This window comes from Cupressus sempervirens, chromosome 11, assembly GCF_028749045.1.
Source record: "Cupressus sempervirens isolate cs-2001-9-10 chromosome 11, ASM2874904v1, whole genome shotgun sequence".
NCBI classification, from domain to species: Eukaryota; Viridiplantae; Streptophyta; class Pinopsida; order Cupressales; family Cupressaceae; genus Cupressus; species Cupressus sempervirens.
Window position 1 is genome coordinate 562348471 of NC_143128.1, and position 20537 is coordinate 562369007.

At 39.0% G+C, this 20537-nt stretch overlaps 1 protein-coding gene across 2 annotated transcripts in view; it reads left to right on the top strand.

Moving 5' to 3' along the window:
* The window catches only part of LOC149530877 (uncharacterized), a 37657-nt gene extending 18215 nt beyond the window's left edge, over positions 1-19442 (top strand). Inside the window, exons 2-4 of one of the 2 annotated variants that reach the window (XM_089808577.1) lie at positions 17639-17770; positions 17872-17959; positions 18743-19442. In XM_089808577.1, coding sequence (XP_089664703.1) covers positions 17657-17770; positions 17872-17959; positions 18743-18873 — 333 coding nt within the window. In that variant the 5' untranslated portion in view covers positions 17639-17656 and the 3' untranslated portion in view covers positions 18874-19442. The remainder of the gene's footprint in view (positions 1-17638; positions 17771-17871; positions 17960-18742) is intronic. The other variant, XM_089808576.1, reaches the window with a different exon arrangement.
* Positions 19443-20537: the final 1095 nt, after the last annotated feature.

Below are 20537 nucleotides of genomic sequence, written 5' to 3' on the forward strand. Positions count from 1 at the left end.
GCACCCTATTGAATCTCCCCCTTTTAGCTAGTATTAGTCCATGTAGACGGGTGTATGCCTCTGCATTATTAGTAGTTCCTTGAGGAATGGGAGAAGATTTAATTGCACACACATTACCCTGTTGATCACAGATGTAAATACCAATGCCCGAAGGACCCGGATTACCTCTTGAGACACCATCAAAATTTATTTTAACAAATTCTTGAGCTGGTGGAAACCATCTTACATTTTTCCTGTCTATTGCAGCAACAACATTCCATTGAGGGATTGACCCAAAAGGAATCATGATTCCCATCCATTGTCTCACTACTTGTCCATCCCAAGCAGAGAAGAAATAATTGCATTTGACTGATAATAGATTTGTATTAACCATTTCTGATATTGATTTCTCAATGCCTTGCATCACTTCACTAATACTTTTACTTTCTTTTTGCAAGATGCACTTATTTCTCTCCCACCGGATTGCCCATGCAACTATGGCTGGAATACATTTCCAGATACAATTAAATAAAGATGACAAATTTAAAACAGGCCAAGATTGGAATAGATCCCACAATGTATTTGGTAAGGGCATACTTTAATTCAGTTTATTGAGAACAAAAGACTAGTACTGATTTGCAAAAGAACAGTTTAATAACAAATGATCAGTGCTTTTGCCACTTCATTGCAGAGGACGCAGCTAAATGGTAATACAATAGATAATTTATGAAGCCTGTCACTTGTGAGGATTATATTCTTCAAGGCTAACCATGCAAAACACCCGGCCTTAGGAAGAACATACTTACTCCAACAGAATGAAAAAGCTCGATGGGGGGGTTTCAAATTATGAATTTGCTGCAATACTTTATAACCCTCTTTGATTGTGTAGTTTCCATCTTTGGCAGGAACTCAAATTAATGAGTTCTCTCTATTAGATAAATATATAAATATATCTCCCTGTCCTTAAATATTGTTTGAAGAGCTCTTTTTTGATTCTCATTTATTAGTAATTTAGTAGGGTCTTTCTAAGTAACTTTCCCTGAGAGTCTATCAACTGAGTCTACATAATCAATAAGTTTGTTTCCCATCTAATAGAGCAGATATTAATTAATTCAGTGTCCTTATGTAAGCTAACAAGAGCGGGAAGACCATGCCATGAGTCTTTCCAAAAGTTTATATCCTCTTCGTTGTGTACCTTCCATGAGATGTATTGCTGGATTAGCTCTTTAGAATGCATCATGGAGTTCCAGACAGCTGAACCCTTTGGAGGATCTGGAGTGGTAAGAACTCTTTTTGGATCCTCATTTTCAAGATACTTTTATTGCATAAACCTGCACGATTTTTTGTTTGGCTTTCTATACATCTGCCAAATTAATTTCCCACCAAAAGCCTTATTTCTAAAATGCAAATCATGAATACCTACCCCTCTAAATGCTTTAGTTTGTGCCATATCTTGTAATGATACTAATGAAATTTTTCTCTCTTCCGACAAATTTCTTTTCCACAGGAAGTCCTTCATTAGATTCTCAATTTGTTTAATTATTGAAGCTGGAGCTTTGAGAATTGCAATGTAGTAATTTGGAATAGAAGATAATACCACCTTAACTAATAGAATCCTACTTGCAAGTGACAACTGTCGAGCTTTCCATGCTAATATCTTGCTTTTTATTATTTCTATAATAGAAGACCAATAACACACTTTATTAGTTCCCATAAAGAGAGGAAGTCCTAGATATGATGATGGTAATTGCTCAACCAAGAAGCCTAGAATCTTGACAATCTTACTAGAGACCTTATCATCAATTTTAAATAAGAAGATCTTGGATTTCTTGTAATGTTCTCGTTAGAAAATGAATCATTTTTTAAAACTATTGTAATGGGCCGATTGCTTTAATGTATCTTGGACCCATTTCTATTTTGTTTCCGTAGTTGTGTCGCCGTTAGCTATCTTTGTACACCCTCGTAAAGTTGTCCCCGACGAGTATTTAAGCACGGTTTGTAGGTTCTCTTTAGGTATTCATTTTTGGATTATTTCTTTATACTGTGAATTCTAGTTGGGATTCCCTGTAGTTCGCCATTTCAGAAGTGAAAGATCTTCCCTATTTGGTTTGTTTCCGGTTTCGGTGGGATTCAACCCTCATCCTATTCCGTCACTTGTAACACTTCGCTTGGATCTGGCAAATCAAAGCATCATCTTTTGGCATATCTTGAAGGGTCATTCATATTTGAGTTTCTAATATTGTATTGAACCTACCTGTGTTTTATGAACAAATTTGCATTCACTACGTGTGGCTCAGACATCAATTGTGTGGCATTCGTACAATTCCATACGACCTCTTAATTACCCATGTGGCATATCATCTTTCAAGCCACCGTACTTCCCTCACATCCTTCATCTATCAACCGTACAACACACTGTCCGACCATCTTGGCACTCTCCGCATACACCTCACCTCCCATCACCATCGTACGCCATTTCAAACCACCATACAACCCTCCCAAAGCAACCGTACGACCCTCCTATTACCTCATACGATCTCCTGATTGCACAACATATGGCCTTCTAGTCATCTTTCGCCATACATCCACTCTCTCCCTCAACTTTACCGTACTGTATCCCTCCACCTGGTGCCATACGGTCCTCAATTTGTACTGAATAGACTCATCCGCACACCATTTGCACCCCTTCTTTCTCCACCGTACAACATACTTCCAAGTAGCCTCCCACCCCGTACGGACTTCATTCCAGAACACATATACAAACATTATTACCACACAATTTGCTAATCGTATCTTGTACACTGTGTCGCTAGCTCGAAACATTACAGTGGTATTAGGGCTTTGGTCTTGCTAGCCAGTGGACAATGAATGAGAGTTTATAGCCGGAAGAGAAGGACTCATTCCATTGATAGAATGGCTGCCGAACCGGAACCAACAACTGCCGAACTCCTGGCATTACTGAGAAAACTCACAAAGAATCAAACACAGATCACCGATACTTAGCGGCTCATGGAAGAGACTCTCAAGAAGTTGGCAGACAATAAAATATCTAGAGAACATAATGGTCACAGTGCGGACTTGGTGTCGGGTAAAACAAACCCTCATCCAACTCGCTCTCAACCTTCCATGCTGTCTTTTCAGGCACCATACAGAGCGAAACAACCAACCTTTAAAGAGATGCAAGAACAATTGAGAGAAGACTGGAAGAATGCAAATTTTGAAGAGGATATATCCTACAAAGATTATGCGGATTTGAGAATGAGATATTCGGGAGGCGGAAACCGAGGATATTTTAATGATGATCTCAGAAGAAAGTTGAGTAAAGTAAATTTGTCTCCATTTGACGGATCCGGATCCATATTTGCCCAAGCGTGGGTAATGAAGGCCGATACTTACTTCCAATTGAATCCTATGCTAGAAGAAGCAATCAAATTTGCGGTGCTGCACTTGAAGGGAGTTGCGCATGAATGGTGGCATCACGACACCATCACACTGGGGCATGATCAAATAACTACTTATGCAGAATTCACTGAGAGATTGATAGAGCGATTTGATGGTAAAGATTCGAAATTCAATTTCAAAGATTTGGCATAGCTGAGACGAACTGGGTTAGTCGACCAATACATTGCGGAATTTCAGAAACTCTGTTTTGGTCACGAACATTTCAAAAAGAAGACGGATAGTGCTCTTCATGGATGGACTGACAGAACCATTGAAAGGTTGGGTAAAAGGGTTCAATCATGCCACTTTGTCGAAGGCTATTAAGAAGGCATGGAGCATGGCATCATCATTGACATCATCCTCTTGAAGGTACTCACACCCCAAACTGTTGGCTTTCCTGAGGGACAGAGATGATAAACCTCAGCCCAGGAAGCTGTCATTGAACAAAGCTACCCAATAAGAACTCCGAAGGAAGAAATTATGTTTCAATTGCAAGGGATCATGGGAACCTAGCCACAGATGCCTTGGAAATCAAAAAATACACTATAATGAGGTCGTGTTCGATGATGAGGATGAATAGGAAGAAACGCTCACCGAAGACAACCAACATCACGACGACACCAACATGGTTAGTCTGAACCATACGGAAAGAATTGTAGCTTTGGTACGGCACGGAGGGACTATTGCCTTAGCTGGTAGCCCAAGGTGGACAGTTTTTCGTGTACGGGATACCCTTCAGGGACAAAGGGTTATAGTGATGCTGGATAGCGGAGCTACTCTAAATTTCATAAACTCATCTTTGGTGAAGCGAAGATGTCTACCTATAGAGACACACAGGATTTTAGGTCAAGGTTGCCAGAGGAACTCTTCTACCCAACACGCACCCTCTTCCTTAGCTAAGTATCACAATGGCAAATCACACGGCGATCGAGGATTTCTTCATAGTGGACCTCGATGACATGGAGGTTATTCTAGGCATACAAGGGATGGAGACATTTGATGAATACACTCAGAGTTTCAAATGGATGGGTTTCACCTTTGTTGTCGATGAAAAGAAGATTGTTCTCCCTGGAATGGCAAATGAGGGTCCAAAGGAAGTTTTTGTGCATTGGATGGAGGCAATTTTTTTGCGTGATGATGTTGCGTTGGTTGCACATTGTCTTGTCTCGGCGGAACCTATAAAGGGGCACGAACACCTCCACAAGATGTTGATCTCTAGGATATTTTCAATAAACATGGTAAAGTTTTTATTGACATTCCTCCTGGCATATTGCCTCATCGAGGGTTTGAACATACAATCGAGTTGGAAGCAGGAGCCAAGCCAGTCATAACCACACCGTATTGCCATCCCATGAAGTTCAAAGATGAGATTGAAAAGACGATTCAGGAACTGCTAGAGAAAGGATGGATCCGTCCTAGTTCTAGCCCTTTTGCGTCATCTGTGGTATTGGTCAAAAAGGACGGGATGATGTGCATGTGTGTGGACTACTAGGCGTTGAACAAAAAAACAATAAAGAATAGATATCTCATTCCAAGGATAGATGAGTTGCTGGATGAATTGCATGGCACAGTCTATTTTTCAAAAATAGATCTCCGTTCTGGATACCATCAAATTTGCATGAGGGAGGAAGATATAGAAAAGACAGCCTTTTGTTGCCACTATGGACATTATGAGTTTCTGGTCATGCTGTTCAGATTGACAAATGCACTTGCTACATTCCAATCATGCATGAATCGCATTTTCAACAAACAATTGCGTAAGTACTTATTGGTATTTTTTGATGATCTTATTTATAGTAGGACATGGGAGGAGCACCTGAAGCATCTGGATGAAGTCTTGAGGATCATGGAGGAGTAGTCTCTGTTCACTAAGCAATCCAAGTGTGAATTCGGTATGGCAAAAATATGGTACCTGGGGCATGTGTCAATAAATACGGAGTTCAAGTGCATCAGGAAAAGATTCAGGCTATCCTTGATTGGCCTCCCCCAAAATCACTCATGGATTTGCGAGGGTTTTTCAGACTGTGCAATTATTATCGGAGGTTTGTTAAATGATTCTCTCAGCTCATCGCACCCTTAACGGATCTGACAAGGAAGAGGTCCTTCTAGTGGAATGAAAAGGCACAACTCACTTTTGATAAGTTGAAAGAGGCAATGAGCACTTGTCTCATATTTGCATTACCTGATTTCACTCGACCGTTCATTTTGGAGTGCGACACATCTGGAGAAGGCATTGGAGCGGTACTGATGTAAGATAGACACCCCATAGCTTATGAGAGCAGGAAGTTTACGCTGACAAAACGCCTATATTCCACCTATACAAAGAGATGTTGGCCATTGTACATGCACTAACCAAGTTCTGATAGTATTTGGTAGGTGCCAAGTTTGTCGTCCATACGGATCACAATAGTTTGAGATATTTTTTGGAGCAATGAGACTTGAGCGAGAGGCAACAAAAATGGGTAAGCAAGGTTCAAGCTTTCGATTTTGACATTGAATATGTGGAAAGAAAGAACATGTGGTTGCAGTTGCCTTGTCCAAGAAACCCGCCATTTGCTCACTAAACCAAATTTCAGCTGACTGGAAGGCACATCTGTTGGTGGAATACTCTAATAACACATTTGCCTGTGAGCTAGTGGATGGCAACACCTAGGATGATAGGTACATAGTGGTGGATGACATCATCTACTTTAAGAATCGGATATTTTTAGTGCTGGAATCCAAATTGAAGCAGAAAATCATGAAGTACACGCCGCACCCTTGGCAAGACACCTGAGTTTCCTCAAAACTTATAGAAGTCTATAGGAGAGGTTTTCCTGGAAAGGACTAAAAGGGGACATGTTGCAATATGTAAGAGAGTGTGCAGTTTGCTAGCAAGACAAATCTGAACATACTCTACCAATTGGGTTACTAAAACCTCTGCAAATTCCAGAACATAAGTGGGAAAGTATATCGATGGATTTCATAACAGGGCTTCCCAAGGTGAACGGAAAGGATTGTATTTTCGTGGTGGTTGACAGATTGACAAAATACGCACATTTGTTCGCCATTCCCTCCAATCTTTAGGTCGCACAAGTTGTCGATCTGTTTTTTAGAGAGGTCTTTTGTCTGCATGGGTTACCTCGAAACATTGTCAGTGATCGGGATGGGCAATTCATTAGTATCTTCTGGACATAACTGTTTCGTATGGCAGGGACAAAATTATCGCCAAGTACTAGTTACCACCCACAGATAGACAGACAAACGGAGATTGTAAACAAATGGCTTGAAGGTTACCTTCGAAACTACGTTTCGGCACAACAACGAGCATGGGTCAAATGGATACATCTAGGGGAATATTGCTACAATACCATGTACCACATGTCCATCGGAATGGCACCATTCAAAGCTTTATATGAGTATGAACCCCTTTCCTTCATCGACACAATTTTGGGTGACAGCCGTGCACCAAGGATGAAGGACTGGCTTCAGGAAGGACAAGACATACTGAGATGCTTGAAGGAAAACTTACAGCGGGCACAAAATCAACAGAAGATGTATGTTGACAGACATAGAATGGAGAGGAGTTTCGAAGTAGGGGATTTGGTCTATCTTCGGCTTCAACCATATTGACAATCCTCATTGAAGGAAAAGGGAAAAGAAAAATTGAAGCCACGATTTTATGGCCCCTACCGTGTAGTTCGTTGCGTTGGCGAAGTCGCATACAAAACTGGAACTTCCAGAGGGAAGCCGTATTCTTAATGTCTTCCATGTTTCATGCTTGAAGAATGCCATAGGGCAGAACATCATAGTCACCACAGATCTTCCACCACTCAATGAAGAAGGAAAGCTCATATTGGAACTAGCTGAGATCATCGAAGTACGTGAGAAGATTTTGCGTTATCGCATGCTGAAGGAATATTTGGTGCATTGGAAACACTTGCCATTGGACAACGCGACATGGGAGGGCGAGCACATTCTCCAACACCCAACATAGCATTTGCTTGAGGACAAGCAAAATTTGTGATGGGAGGACTGTAATGTTCTCGTTATAAAATGAATCATTTTTTAAAACTATTTTAACGGGCCGATTGATTTAATGTATCTCAGACCCATTTCTATTTTGTTTCCATAGTTGTGTTGACGTTGGCTATCTTTGTACACCCTTGGAAAGTTGTCCCTGACAGGTATTTAAGCACAGCGTGTAGGTTGTCTTTAGGTATGCATTTTTGGATTATTTGTTTGTACTGTGAATTCCAGTTGAGATTCCTTGTAGTTTGCCATTTCGGAAGTGAAAGATCTTCCCTATTTGGTTTGTTACCGATATCGATGGGATTCAGCCCTCACCCTATTTTGTCCCCTATAACACTTTGCTCAGATCTGGCAAATCGGAGCATCATCTTTTGGCATATCTTGAAGGATCATTCATATTTGAGTTTCTAATATTGTATCAGATCTACCTGTGTTTTATGAACGAATTTGCATTCACTGTGTGTGGTTCAGACACTAATCGTGTGGCATCTATACAATTCCGTACAACCTCTTCATTACCAGTGCAGCCTATCATCTTTCAAGCCACCGTACTTCCCTCACATCCTTCATATATCAGCCGTACAACACACCATACAACCATCTTTGGCACTCTCCGCATACACTTCACCTCCCATCACCACCGTACGCCATTTCAAACCACAGTACGACCCTCCTCTTACCCCGTACGGCCTCCTGATTGCACAACGTACAGCCTCCAAGTCATCTTTCACTGTACCTCCACTCTCTCCCTCAACTTTACCGTACTGTATCCATCCACTTGCTGCCATATGACCCTCAATCTGCACCGTACGGACTCATCCATACACTGTCTGCACCCCTTCTTTCTCCACTGTACGACATACTTCCAGGTGGCCTCCCAGCCCATACGGACTTCATTCCAAAACACATACATACATTATTACCACACAATTTACTATTTGTACATTGTGTCGCTAGCTCGGAACATTACATTTTTGTGGATTAACTTTGTGCCTTGAAAAGGATGTTTATAAATCCAAAGTGTTTTTAATCTGCTTTGCTTCCTGTATAGACACTTCCCCAAATAACAATTATCATCTGCAAATAGAGAATGTGTGGTCGCAATGGAAGTACCTATGATTTGAACCCCCTTCCAATGACCAGTAATATGTTTGGACTAAATACTTCTATTCAAAGCCTCTGCCATTATAATAAAAAGAAACGGGGAAAGAGGTTCACCATGCCTATCCCCCTAGAAGGATTGAAAAAAGGCCATCGATACCCCATTAATAATTACTAAAAACTAGGCTCCAGAGATGCAAGCCCTTATCCATTTACACCAAGCTTTTGAAAATTGAAATTTATGCAAGACTCTGAAAAGGAACTGCCAACAAACTCAATCGTAGGCTTTCATCATATCTAGTTTGATAACAAAACTAGGCAAACAATTCTTTTTGATACAATTTAGGGTCTCATGGGCAACTAACGCACCTTCCATTGTTTCTCTACCTGGAACGTATCCACCTTGCTCATGAGAGATGATGCATAGGATGATCTGCTGTAATCTCATGTAGATGGCCTTAGTAACAATTTTGTAAACTGTATTGCAAAGAGAGATAGGATGAAAATCATCAAATGTAGTTGAGGTTGGACTTTCAGAATGATTGCAATATTAGTTATATTCAAATATCTTAACATAGCCTTGCTTCTCCTTGACTCTTCAATAGCTGCGAGGTCACCACAATAACATCCCAACACTTTTGGTAAAACAATGTAGTAAACCCATATGGTCCTGGAGCTTTATCTGCAAGCAAAGAAAAAACTACTTTATGCAATTCAGATGTAATTAAAGGAGCCATTAATAGTTTGTTATCCTGATCTAAAATAAGACATGGTATTGATTCCACAGTATTGTCCACTCTATCCTCCAATTCCAAAGGAGCAGTCAAAAGATCTTTAAACAACTTGACCCCTTTCTCTTGAATGGCCTTTTCTTCTGACATGACATTATCATCTTTGCACTCTGCGGTTGAGAAGAGAAGATAGTATGAGTAGCCCGTTTTTGCTTTGCAGAAGCATGAATGTAGGAGGTGTTTTTATCTCCTTCTCTAAGCCATAATTCTCTAGACTTCTGCCTCCAAGTCTCTTCCTCTCTACAACACAGCTCAGCCCATTCCTCTTGGTAATGTTTCGTGGACAGCCCATGATGAATAATATGTTTGTTTACATCTGTTAATTTTTGTTTAACTCTCTCTCTCCTTCTCATGAAAGATATTTTTAAAAACTTTTGAATTTCATGCTCTAATTTGGACCTTAATATGTTTAAGTTTAGCAGCAAAGTGAAACACTTTCATACCTTTGACTTCGGGAGCACTCACCCACCATTGCCTATGAAGTGAGTGGAATTGCAGATGCCTGAACCACATTCACTCAAATTTGAAGGACGACTTATGGATACAATCAGATACAAGTGCACCTTTGTTGAAATTAAACATGATAAGGAAATGGTCTAATTCCGAGATAGTAATAATTTTTGATTCAAATGAAAAACCCTTTAAACTACTCGTTAGAGACAAGAAAGCGATCTAATCTTTCCGCAATCTGTGTAAACCCCACTCTCTTGTTAGTCCAAGTGAAATAAAGAACCATATTTTGGCAAAACATCACGTAAGCTAGTATCCAAGATAAACGCAACAAAGCCTTGCATTGTCTTAAGAGGTGGTGATATACCCCCACATTTCTTAGATGACTTGAGAATGACATTAAAGTCCCTTGCTAGAATGAAACACTGACCAACTTGCTGTTGGATAATTCTAGTAAGAGCATCCCACAAGTTTTTCTTATCTTGTGTCGAAGTAGGCCCATATACGTTGATAAGAAAGAAATCTGTATCAAACCATACACACTTAGTCATTTGAAAGTTAGTGTCTTGTTGAAAACATTGTCCTTGAATAACCTTAGGATTCATAATACTGCCAAACCACTAGAAGCTCCCACACTTGGACTATGTACAACCATAGTTGGAAAACTCAGACTCGGCAGCAACTCACAAAGCCCCCCAAAAGTTTAATAGGGAAAAACTCGACGATTTAAAAAAAAACTCGGAAACCTAAAAAAAGGCTGAAATTTAATTAAAAATACATTTTTTTTGCAAAATTTAATGAGAAGATGCATCTAATAAGTTAATTAAAGAGTACACAAAAGAACCAACCAGAATTTAGATATATATAAATGCATAGTGGGTACAAAATTGCATTCTTATGCGGAATGCTGATGGCGAGAAGCAAAATAGTAAATAATTTCAATCTGTCAAACTAGAAGTAAATACTAAATATGTCAATACAATCACATCTTCCTCTCTCCAGCTGTATTAGCAGGAAAGCGAGGGCGTCTAGTCCTCGAAGAAGTGCCCCGCATTGGGATTGGGCGTGAGCTGCGTAACTGTGAAGTTTGTGGCTGTGCCTCCTTGCTCAACATCCCTACTGACTGGCTCGGCATCCTGGAAGAGGATGTATCTCCTCCTATATGTGGCACTGGTAATGCCTCCTCTGAGCTTGAATCATCATCATTCTCATCCTCAATGTCATCCATTATTAAATGAAAATCTGTTCTAGCACTCCCCTCCATGGCCTACCTCTCCAGATTAGTGATCTCATCCGCTGAAAACAATGGACCTGGCAACTATTCCGTCCAATCAAAATGAGGATCTATCTCTTCTAGATCAAGTGGACCAGGTACGTTGAATTCTGTGCCTTTTTTATGCGCAACTTAAGATTATAGTGCACATAAACAAGGTCATTATGCCATCTTTGAGTCATTATGTTTTTTTTTTTGTGTGGATGAACTCAAATAAGCTCCAATTGCGCTCACAATGGGATGCACTACAAGGTTGGCATAGGACTCTAAGAGCAAAATTCTTTAAATTGGGGGATTGCCACCCCAACTTGCCCACCAACCATCCGCAAAACAAAATATGATAAGTTATAAAGCAATGAAAAAAGATAATCATAAAACACAACTTATCAATTTGCAAAAGTTTTTAAGTTTGACGCTTTACCTGGTGCTTGAGTAGCTCTTGCTCTCTTTGCTAGCATAGAAGAGAACAAATTACCCCTTGATTCCACATAGACTTGTTCGATCACAACAAGGTCTCTCTCTGCTTCATTGGATATCATTCTCTCAATGCATTTAGAGAGACCTTCCATGACCTTTTTGTTAGGATCTAAGTAGGAATCATTAGCCCTAAAACATATAGAAAATGATATCAAGTCTTACTACACAACCTTAAAAAGCAAAGTAAAATGAAGTCTTAGTAAAATCTCAAGGACAATCATAGTACCTAAATTTGGGGTTGAGGAAGTAACTTGTTGCATGAATGGGTTGGTGGAGCATATTGTTCCACCTCCTATCAATTATTTCCCAAATGGGGTCAAATCTGAGTCTGTCCGCATGATAGTAATTTCTAACAGCCTCTTTTGGTCTTATCCATGGCCACATAAAAACCTCCCATTAGGGATTGTTGCCCATCACATATGACTCTAACCAGGGGCATAGACATCTACATTTGAAATTTGAAAAATACAAATTATTTAATAACATAGTAAGTTATCAATTAATAATAAAACTTGAATCAACTAAAAATATAATGTTTTGATTCTTGAAGTTACCTTCACAATCTCTTTAGCCTTTGCAAAAAAACTATCATCAAAGACTATGTGTGCCACAGCCTCTCCTTTGGGCTTCTTCGAGTAAGGTGAAGCAACCCCATCAACACACAAACATTTGTTTCAGAGCCAATATGTGGTCGAGAGTACTTTGCAATGTCAAGAACAGCCTTGTCATATCGAGTCTCACCAAATCTTTGCTTTTAGTGGTCTTTCTCATCAAACTGAGAACCCATGGGTGATTATAGATATATTTGGTGACTCGCCTATTATCTTTCACAATTAGACTCACCCAATCAATTTTTGCTATGTCCTCCAAAAGAAGGTCAAGGACATGTGTTGCACAAGGTGACTAAAAAAGTGTGGGATGCCTCTTTTGGAGGATTCTACCAAAAAGATTAGTAAAAAATCAATAATTTGTTACAAAATTTCCATATTTAGATCAAATCTAAAGTGAATAATACCATAGTATTACATTCATGATTCATATTGAACATAAAGAATTAAATTTATTCGCACCACATTCTCTACTCCCACCTCCATGACAACATTCTCCAACATTAAAGTCAATGTGTGTGCATTTTTCACTTTGAGGCGTCAACAAATTTCCAAAACACCACATCATCTTTGCAAGCAACCAAGAAATTAATAATGGCTCTGCTTCTTCCATCTGTCCACCCATCAGATAAAATGGTGTAGCCATATTTCTTCCACTCTTTCTTTTGGTCTTCTATCAAATTATTAATACTCTTGCCCTATCAATGACATTGTCAAGCAACCTACAAAATTTAAGTGTAATAAAGTGTTAGTAAAAAATAGGAATAACAATTAAGATTTAAAATATAACAATGAACTGAAGTGAATCACAATTATTTACAATTACTAAATAGTAAAATACTAACCTTCCACTCAAATCATTGCGAGAAGGCGGCTTGTACCCTTTGCTCGATATTGACATTGCATTCACCAAATTCAACCAATAGGGACTATCAACCACATACATTGAGATTTTGAAAAACCAAAAATCAGCTGCTGCAATATCAGCTTGCTCATGCACCTCCTTGTTCCATCCAGTGCCCTCTAATTTTGGCTGTGATCCAGTTGTGTTCTTGGACACAAAATAACTCCTAGTCCCTAATGCTGATGGTGATGAAGAACTAGGAAATCTAGAGGAAGTGGAACCAGCAAAAGCGGCACTTTGTTTGCTGATCCGTGGGCCACGAAGAGATCTTGGTATGTTCTCAAGTGCTTCTTCTTCTTGCATATGAAAAGGAGCTCCTTGAGATTCAGCTATGGCTGCCCTCATAGCTAATTTTGCCCTCTCCTTATTCAATTTTTTCTCTTCAGCAGCTACAAGTAGAGCATTGATGAATCTTTTTTCTTCTTCAGTTACCTTGAGACAAGGATTTGAATCATGTTTCTTTATGCTTGCAAGGTGGTATTTGAAGCGGTTTACGCCTCCAAAAATAAGTTTTTCACATGGAATGCATATAACCTTTCCAACATCATTTGGAGCTTCATAGGCAAATTGCCTTGCCTTATCTCATGCATTTCTAGGCCGAGTGCCTATATATCCAGATGGGCATGGTGTTTGCGGCCACTCTTCTTGCGGATTTGTCATGCTTTTTTAATGCTTAATAGCTGCCTACACATAAATTTATAGAAAAATGAATAAACTAAGTTAAAAATTAGAACTTAGAAGTTAGATCTATGAGTATGAACTAAACAAAGTAAACGAACAACTAGGGTTTGTTTTTAGAAAATCTTACATATTCTTCAAACTGCATGGCTTTCAAATGATTCAAACATAGAGTTAAAATGCTTTTAAATGATTTGAATTCATTTACAAGCAACAACAAAACAATAAAACATTTTTTAAAACTATGATAAAAAGAACATACTTGGAAAGTTTTCCAACTACTATAATAGAAGAATCAAGTGCTTGCTTGATTTTGTATCTCTTGTCAGAGGTGTTAATGCCTTTGACTTTCCATGATAGAATTTTCATTTTTGGCAGGAAGAACACTTAGTTCTTCTTGCTTATCTTTTTAAGGGTGAGAACTTCTCATCCAATGTACTTTGAAGTCCTGTTGCCATCTCCTGTTTCATTTTTGACACTTTTTGGCTTCCTCCCTCTAGTCTTTGGAGTTTCGCCTTGCAATTTTTACTGGAAGGAGATTGCATAATTGACAAAGTTTGGGTTGGATTAAAAAAATCTTTCTGGTCTGCAAATCTATTTTGATCATTATTTTCTAGCCTTTCTGTAGAGGCTTCAGTCGACTTTTGCAAGCATGAAAGATTACTATCATTCCTAGAAGCATCTAGTTGCTGTAAAACGGTAGACTCCTAGTCCAATACAGTAGACTCCAAGTCATTTAAATTGTTCAACTTATCAGCTTCACACATCTTCTCATTCTGCTTGATGCTCATCTCACCTCCCTGCTCGTCGAAAACAACATTCTGATTAAGCTGTGTATCTTGTAGTAAGGCTACCTTTTCTGCTACCATTCAGTGCTTTGTTAATTCCATACTCAATACACCTATGACAAAGTTTGGGTTGGATTAAAAAAATCTTTCTGGTCTGCAAATCTATTTTGATCATTATTTTCTAGCCTTTCTGTAGAGGCTTCAGTCGACTTTTGCAAGCATGAAAGATTACTATCATTCCTAGAAGCATCTAGTTGCTGTAAAACGGTAGACTCCCAGTCCAATACAGTAGACTCCAAGTCATTTAAATTGTTCAACTTATCAGATTCACACATCTTCTCATTCTGCTTGATGCTCATCTCACCTCCCTGCTCGTCGAAAACAACATTCTGATTAAGCTGTGTATCTTGTAGTAAGGCTACCTTTTCTGCTACCATTCAGTGCTTTGTTAATTCCATACTCAATACACCTATGCGGATCCTGAGGAACTACTTGAGATTTCAATGGCAACTCATCCAAACATTGCAGCCTATCTCCATGATTTCCCTCCTTAGAGTACTGATTAGAACTAATAGGCATGTTCTTGCCACCTATTATCTGGCAATCTTGGTAGGGACATTCTTCAGATGCTACACATACTCTTTCCTCAATAAACATTTCTGTAATCATGGTGGAGGCAAGGGACTCCAAGATGTTCCTGGTTAGTTTCTCCATCTGTACCTCTGATAACCCCTGAACCTTAAGGTCTAAAAACTTTAAGGGGATTACAATTAGCTTATTCTGAAACATTAGTGCTTTTGTGATGTTATTAATTTCACGAAGAAGAATACTCATTCCTGTGGTGGCTTTTTGATGATGGGAAGCTGTCAAATCCTCGCAATTTGTCTCCTGGGGGCTAGACGTGATCTTTCCACTAAGGATATCTGTAGTATTTGTGATTAGACAAGGAATGTGGTTGTGACCACGAAATTCTGAGTTGTGCTGATTTATCAATTATCTGTCCTACAATGGACAAAATTTTCTTCATCATATTTGCAATTACATATACGTCAGGCCCATGTGTTTTACCATCAGACTGTTGTTTCAGAGAATAATCACTGTCATCCTCGTGAGACTTTAACTGATGAACTGACCTTTGAGAAGCTTCACCTACCAACAGTCCTGACGCTGTATACCCAGCCCCACCATCCAGCTGGTCCAAGGGATGTTGAATAGAAGAAGAACGGAAATTTGATCTCGGGGAGAGTCATCACGTTCATCAATCAGCACCTGTTGTTGATGTTCTACCTTAGTATTTTTCTTTTTACTTTGAGATGTATCATGCAGTATCGATTCTTTACAAACAGCCCCAATTGTTGTAACAAAGTGGTGGTGGTCATCATGTTTATCTGGGACTGAAATGTGTCGTTGAGAGTGAGTACACCTATCTGGAAAGGAGGAATGATCATGACACTGTGTTATGGGATCTCGATTATTCCCACCACATTGAAAATTGTAATGCCCCAAAAAAATCTTCATGCCAGTCAATTGTTTGGGCATCCTGAATGACTAGTTGCTGTTCCCAAGCACCCCACTTAGATTTAATAGTAAAGGTTTGAGGCAGTGATTTACGCAAGTTCACCAATATGCAAACTCTCACTGTCAATTCTGTCCTCAAACGGGATAAGGTCATGTCTAACAAAATTGCCCAATGGGTTAGCAAATCTTTCAATAATATCTAGGTCTTGATATTCTAAGGGGAGTGAGGGAAATGAGATCCAATAAGGCATGAACACGCAGAACGTTTGGTCTGGTTTAAAATTAGGTACCCATGCTAAAGTAGATCAAAGCCTTTACAGAACCATCCCTTATGTTTATGTACCGAATCTCTACTTGATTCAGATTCAAATAAAACCATTAGAAACGAAGAATCAGAATCTATATAAAATATATCTTTCACACCCTGCCAATGGCTATAAGCCCAGTCATAGATTTCTGAAATCTGCAAAGAGGAGTTACTAAACTTAAAGATCAAAGCCCTCTCCCTCAAGTAAGAGATTTGGGCTGATAGAAGATCTTCCAGTAAAAATGTGGAGATGATCTCTTTAGTAACCTGAATACCCTGACCTGGAGAATGAGCTTGAGAACCTATTTCTGCTTGTGGTGGCTCCATCTCTACTAATATCTTTTGATCTAAGGTGGCTCTGTCAAATCCACAATCTGACGATGAAAAATCCTAGGAGCCCTTTGGAAGGAGAGACTGATCATTCTATTTTACTGCAAATCAAGGGTTTATTACTGGAATTGTATTCGGCCAGGTAAGAGGAACAGACGAGTGCATTTGACCTATCTCGTTAATGGGTTTCTGTTTGTGAAAGACTGTGGGGAACATGGAGGCGTGCCATAGCATATGTTGAAGACTACTGGTAGCCTGCTTGTTTTCATTTGCCATTTAGTAGCTCTCCAATGCCTACCCTTCTGTTGTGTTTGACGACCCCTGAATAGCTTACCATTTAGCGGATGTCGCTGAAAGTGATCTTCTTGCCAGTCTTCTTGCCATTTCCCAAATATCGTGTTTTGCTTGCCTGTTAGAGGTCCTTGCTGTCGTTTCCCAACTTCCTCATAGTGCCCGTCTCCACCTCGACCAGCCTTCCTGACAAGCCTGCCCTGTTCTCCCCTGATCTGCCGCCCTAGACGATTCCCCCCTTTGGAGAGTGTGAATGCCCTGTGGATTGATAAAAAAGGGTTTTGTGGGCTGCACAATAGCTGTCTTCCTGAAGATACCTCTGCAATGCTCTTGCCCTGTCCATGGAGCCCACACTGGAACCCTAGATCGTCCTCACATTTTCCAATCAACCTTAGTTATACATCTTCCCCAAAGGATAGTGCTATACTTTATTTTATTATTATTGTTCTTATATTCTATTCAAAAAATGGACATTGTTTTGATCTTTTTATTTTAAAATTTTCTATTTTATACAGTTGAAGGGAAATGTTATAGGAAGTGTTCTGATTTAAAACTTGACCAAACTAGCATCCAAACATATTTAACCTGTTAGTCTTTCACATCTTACCTGATGTTGTTTGGCTGTTATGGAAATATTTTGCACGCTTAGAATGCATAATTTTTCTCTATTTTGAACTGTTGTTTTGTTAAGCTGTTGAATGCAGTAATTATGGAATTCTGCCCCACGTGTGGCAATATGCTTCAAGTTGAGCTTCCATACATGAGGCAAGAATTGCGCTTTTTCTGCCCTACGTGCCCATATATCTTTCCAATCCGACGCAAGGTAAGTGGTACCTTCAAATAGGTTAATCCTCTTCAATGCATTATTTGTTGTTATATTATTTATATGAAGCTGAAGCTAATGTACTTAAGTTAGCAATGCAGATTACCAAGAAAACTCCTCTTTCCAAAAAAGAGGTGGATGATGTGTTTGGTGGCGAGGATGCCTGGAAGAATGTTGACCGTACAGAAGGTATGTGTGGTGCAAGTTTAACATGCTTGCCAATAAGTAAATGCTTTTGTATAGTCACGAATATTTGTGCCTGTTGTCTCTCAACAATTTTCTTAACATATAAATGAATAACACTGATTTAGGCAAATGCATGTAATTCTAATGCCGTGCCATACCATTGGTGCTGTTGGATGTGGAATTTTATCAAAGTATGCATATATACATATACTTCAAGAAGTGATGGCTGACACAAACTGAAATTAATGGTTTATTAATTGTGCGCTTTGATATCTAACATTACAAATGAGTTGGGTAAACTTGTAATGTTAGATCCATTGAGGTGGACGTGGGTTATTGCTCATCAGATTGGTATGTTGATACAAGGGGGGCAATTTTAAAACATAATGGTCTCAATTGGGAAATCATGAAACAATCTAGATTAGGAATTTGGAGGAGTCATGGCATTGGTGGATGCCATGGTGTGGATAGGATTTTCCACTCATGAGCTCAAGAATTCAGTGAGAATTAACATTTGATATTGCGGCCTAGTTTCTTTGGCATTGTTTCAAACCATCACCCATGGTGTCTATTCATCTAAATTATGATATGGATCTGGAGGTGATGCTTTGATTTGCTTTTAGATTTTCATCTGACTATGCACATGAGTCTGTCTCTACATTGTTATGGCCTTAGACTGTGTGTTTTATTATTGTCATCTTCACAGTATAATATATCTGCACATTACAGTTGCCATCATTTTGTCGTATTCCATGACATATATTGTAATTCATTTTGTGTGTGCAGCCAACTGCCCCAAATGTAGCTATGGACAAGCTTATTTCATGCAAATTCAGATCAGATCAGCAGATGAACCATCTTCAATATTCTACAAGTGCTGTAATTATCAGTGCCAGTTTAGGTGGCGTCAGGATTGACATCTGCTGTGTTGGACTATTAATGGTTTAGCAACAATGTACATTGTTCCATTGTACCATACGTTACAAAATGAAAAAAGAATGAGTAGTTATGTCAAGTAATGTGTTGATTATTTAAGGTCTGTGCTCAAACCCGGTCCAAGTTTTCTGTTAGTCTATAGGAACCAGAAAAGGCTGATTGTAAATGATGTCTTTGCAAGATATATTTTCTGTGATTATCCATTTGAGCTTTGAATGGGGACAACACTGAGACTTCTTTGTCAACAACAAAAGTCTTGATTAACTGCTCTATGCTTTCTGCATTTCAGTGGTAAGGTGCTTACCTTTTGTAGTACTTGAATGTTTGAGTTTCTTATGCAGCAAATATACCCCCAGTCTTGTGACAGAAGGAATGTCCCAAGAGTGCATAAGAATCAGAAAATGGTTATCTTTTTAACTCACAGCTGATAATTTAGATGGGATGTCTAGGAGTGGTAAAATGCTGTAAATCATAAGCCGGCATTGTCTGATCATATAATGCCAACAAATGCTGTTTTTTATTTTTATAAAATGATATTTTATTTAGTATATCTCATGGAGTGATAATGCGAGGAATATTGAATGTCCAAATAAAGAGGATGTATTCTTTTAGAAAAAGAATTTGGAGTTTTTATAATAGGATGGAACTTCTCACTGTTTAATAGACCACTGTCTGCTTTTTGTGCATTCAATTATTCAGCACTGCATTTTGGGTCTTTAAATTTTTTATAATATTATAATATGGCGTTTTCTGTAGATGATGTCAGATTAGGGTCTGGACCTTTTTAATTGCTTTCCAAACGATTTTACAAAGACAGTTTTGCAAACTCCTGCTTCTAAAAGCCTCTATGCAGGAGATATTGGTTCAGTTCATTTTTTGCATTGAATATGTGCATAGTTCATCCTTAACTGATTTATCTATCTTTTACAAACTTAAATTCACCTGTGAATAAAGGGAATATTCACATGCAAGATCATACATCCATTTAAGCTATTCTGCGATATCATTTCCTGATGTCCATTCCACCTGCTGCTCAGCCACCTCCTCTTGCTGCTAATAGTAGTTCTTTGATACTTACCCATCTTTTCTACTAGTGAGCTGGTCTTGCAAACATTACTGCCTCTCCTCAGAGAAGGCTAATTTGATAATGTTCAAACTCATTCAAATCTCACCAATCGGAATCAGAACCCTATTTAATTCCAATTTAATGCAATACACAGTTTGGTGCTACCCAATAAAATCAACCTTGGGGGCTGCCATGAAGCATGAAATGTAGCTCACTGCGAAATTGAGATTAGGCCTAATGACAGTGAGATACATGGGATAGCCCGCTAGATGCCTGCAAGTGGTTTCATCAATAGGAGGAGAATCAAACTTGGTTGACAAATTCAGTCCTTTTTGCATAGGTGTGGAGGTGGGTTCACAATCTTGCATTCAAAACATGTCAAGCAAGTTCCTAGCATAGTTAGATGAGAAATATAGATGCTACCATCAGTCTACCAAACTCCCAACACCTAAACAATAATGAAGTATTAAATCTGTCATATCAAAATCCTTGCACAAGTCTTGTTTGATTTATGCAATTAGATCTATTGACCTATTAGTAATAATCAAGTCATCCACATAGATAGCAAGAAAGAGAATA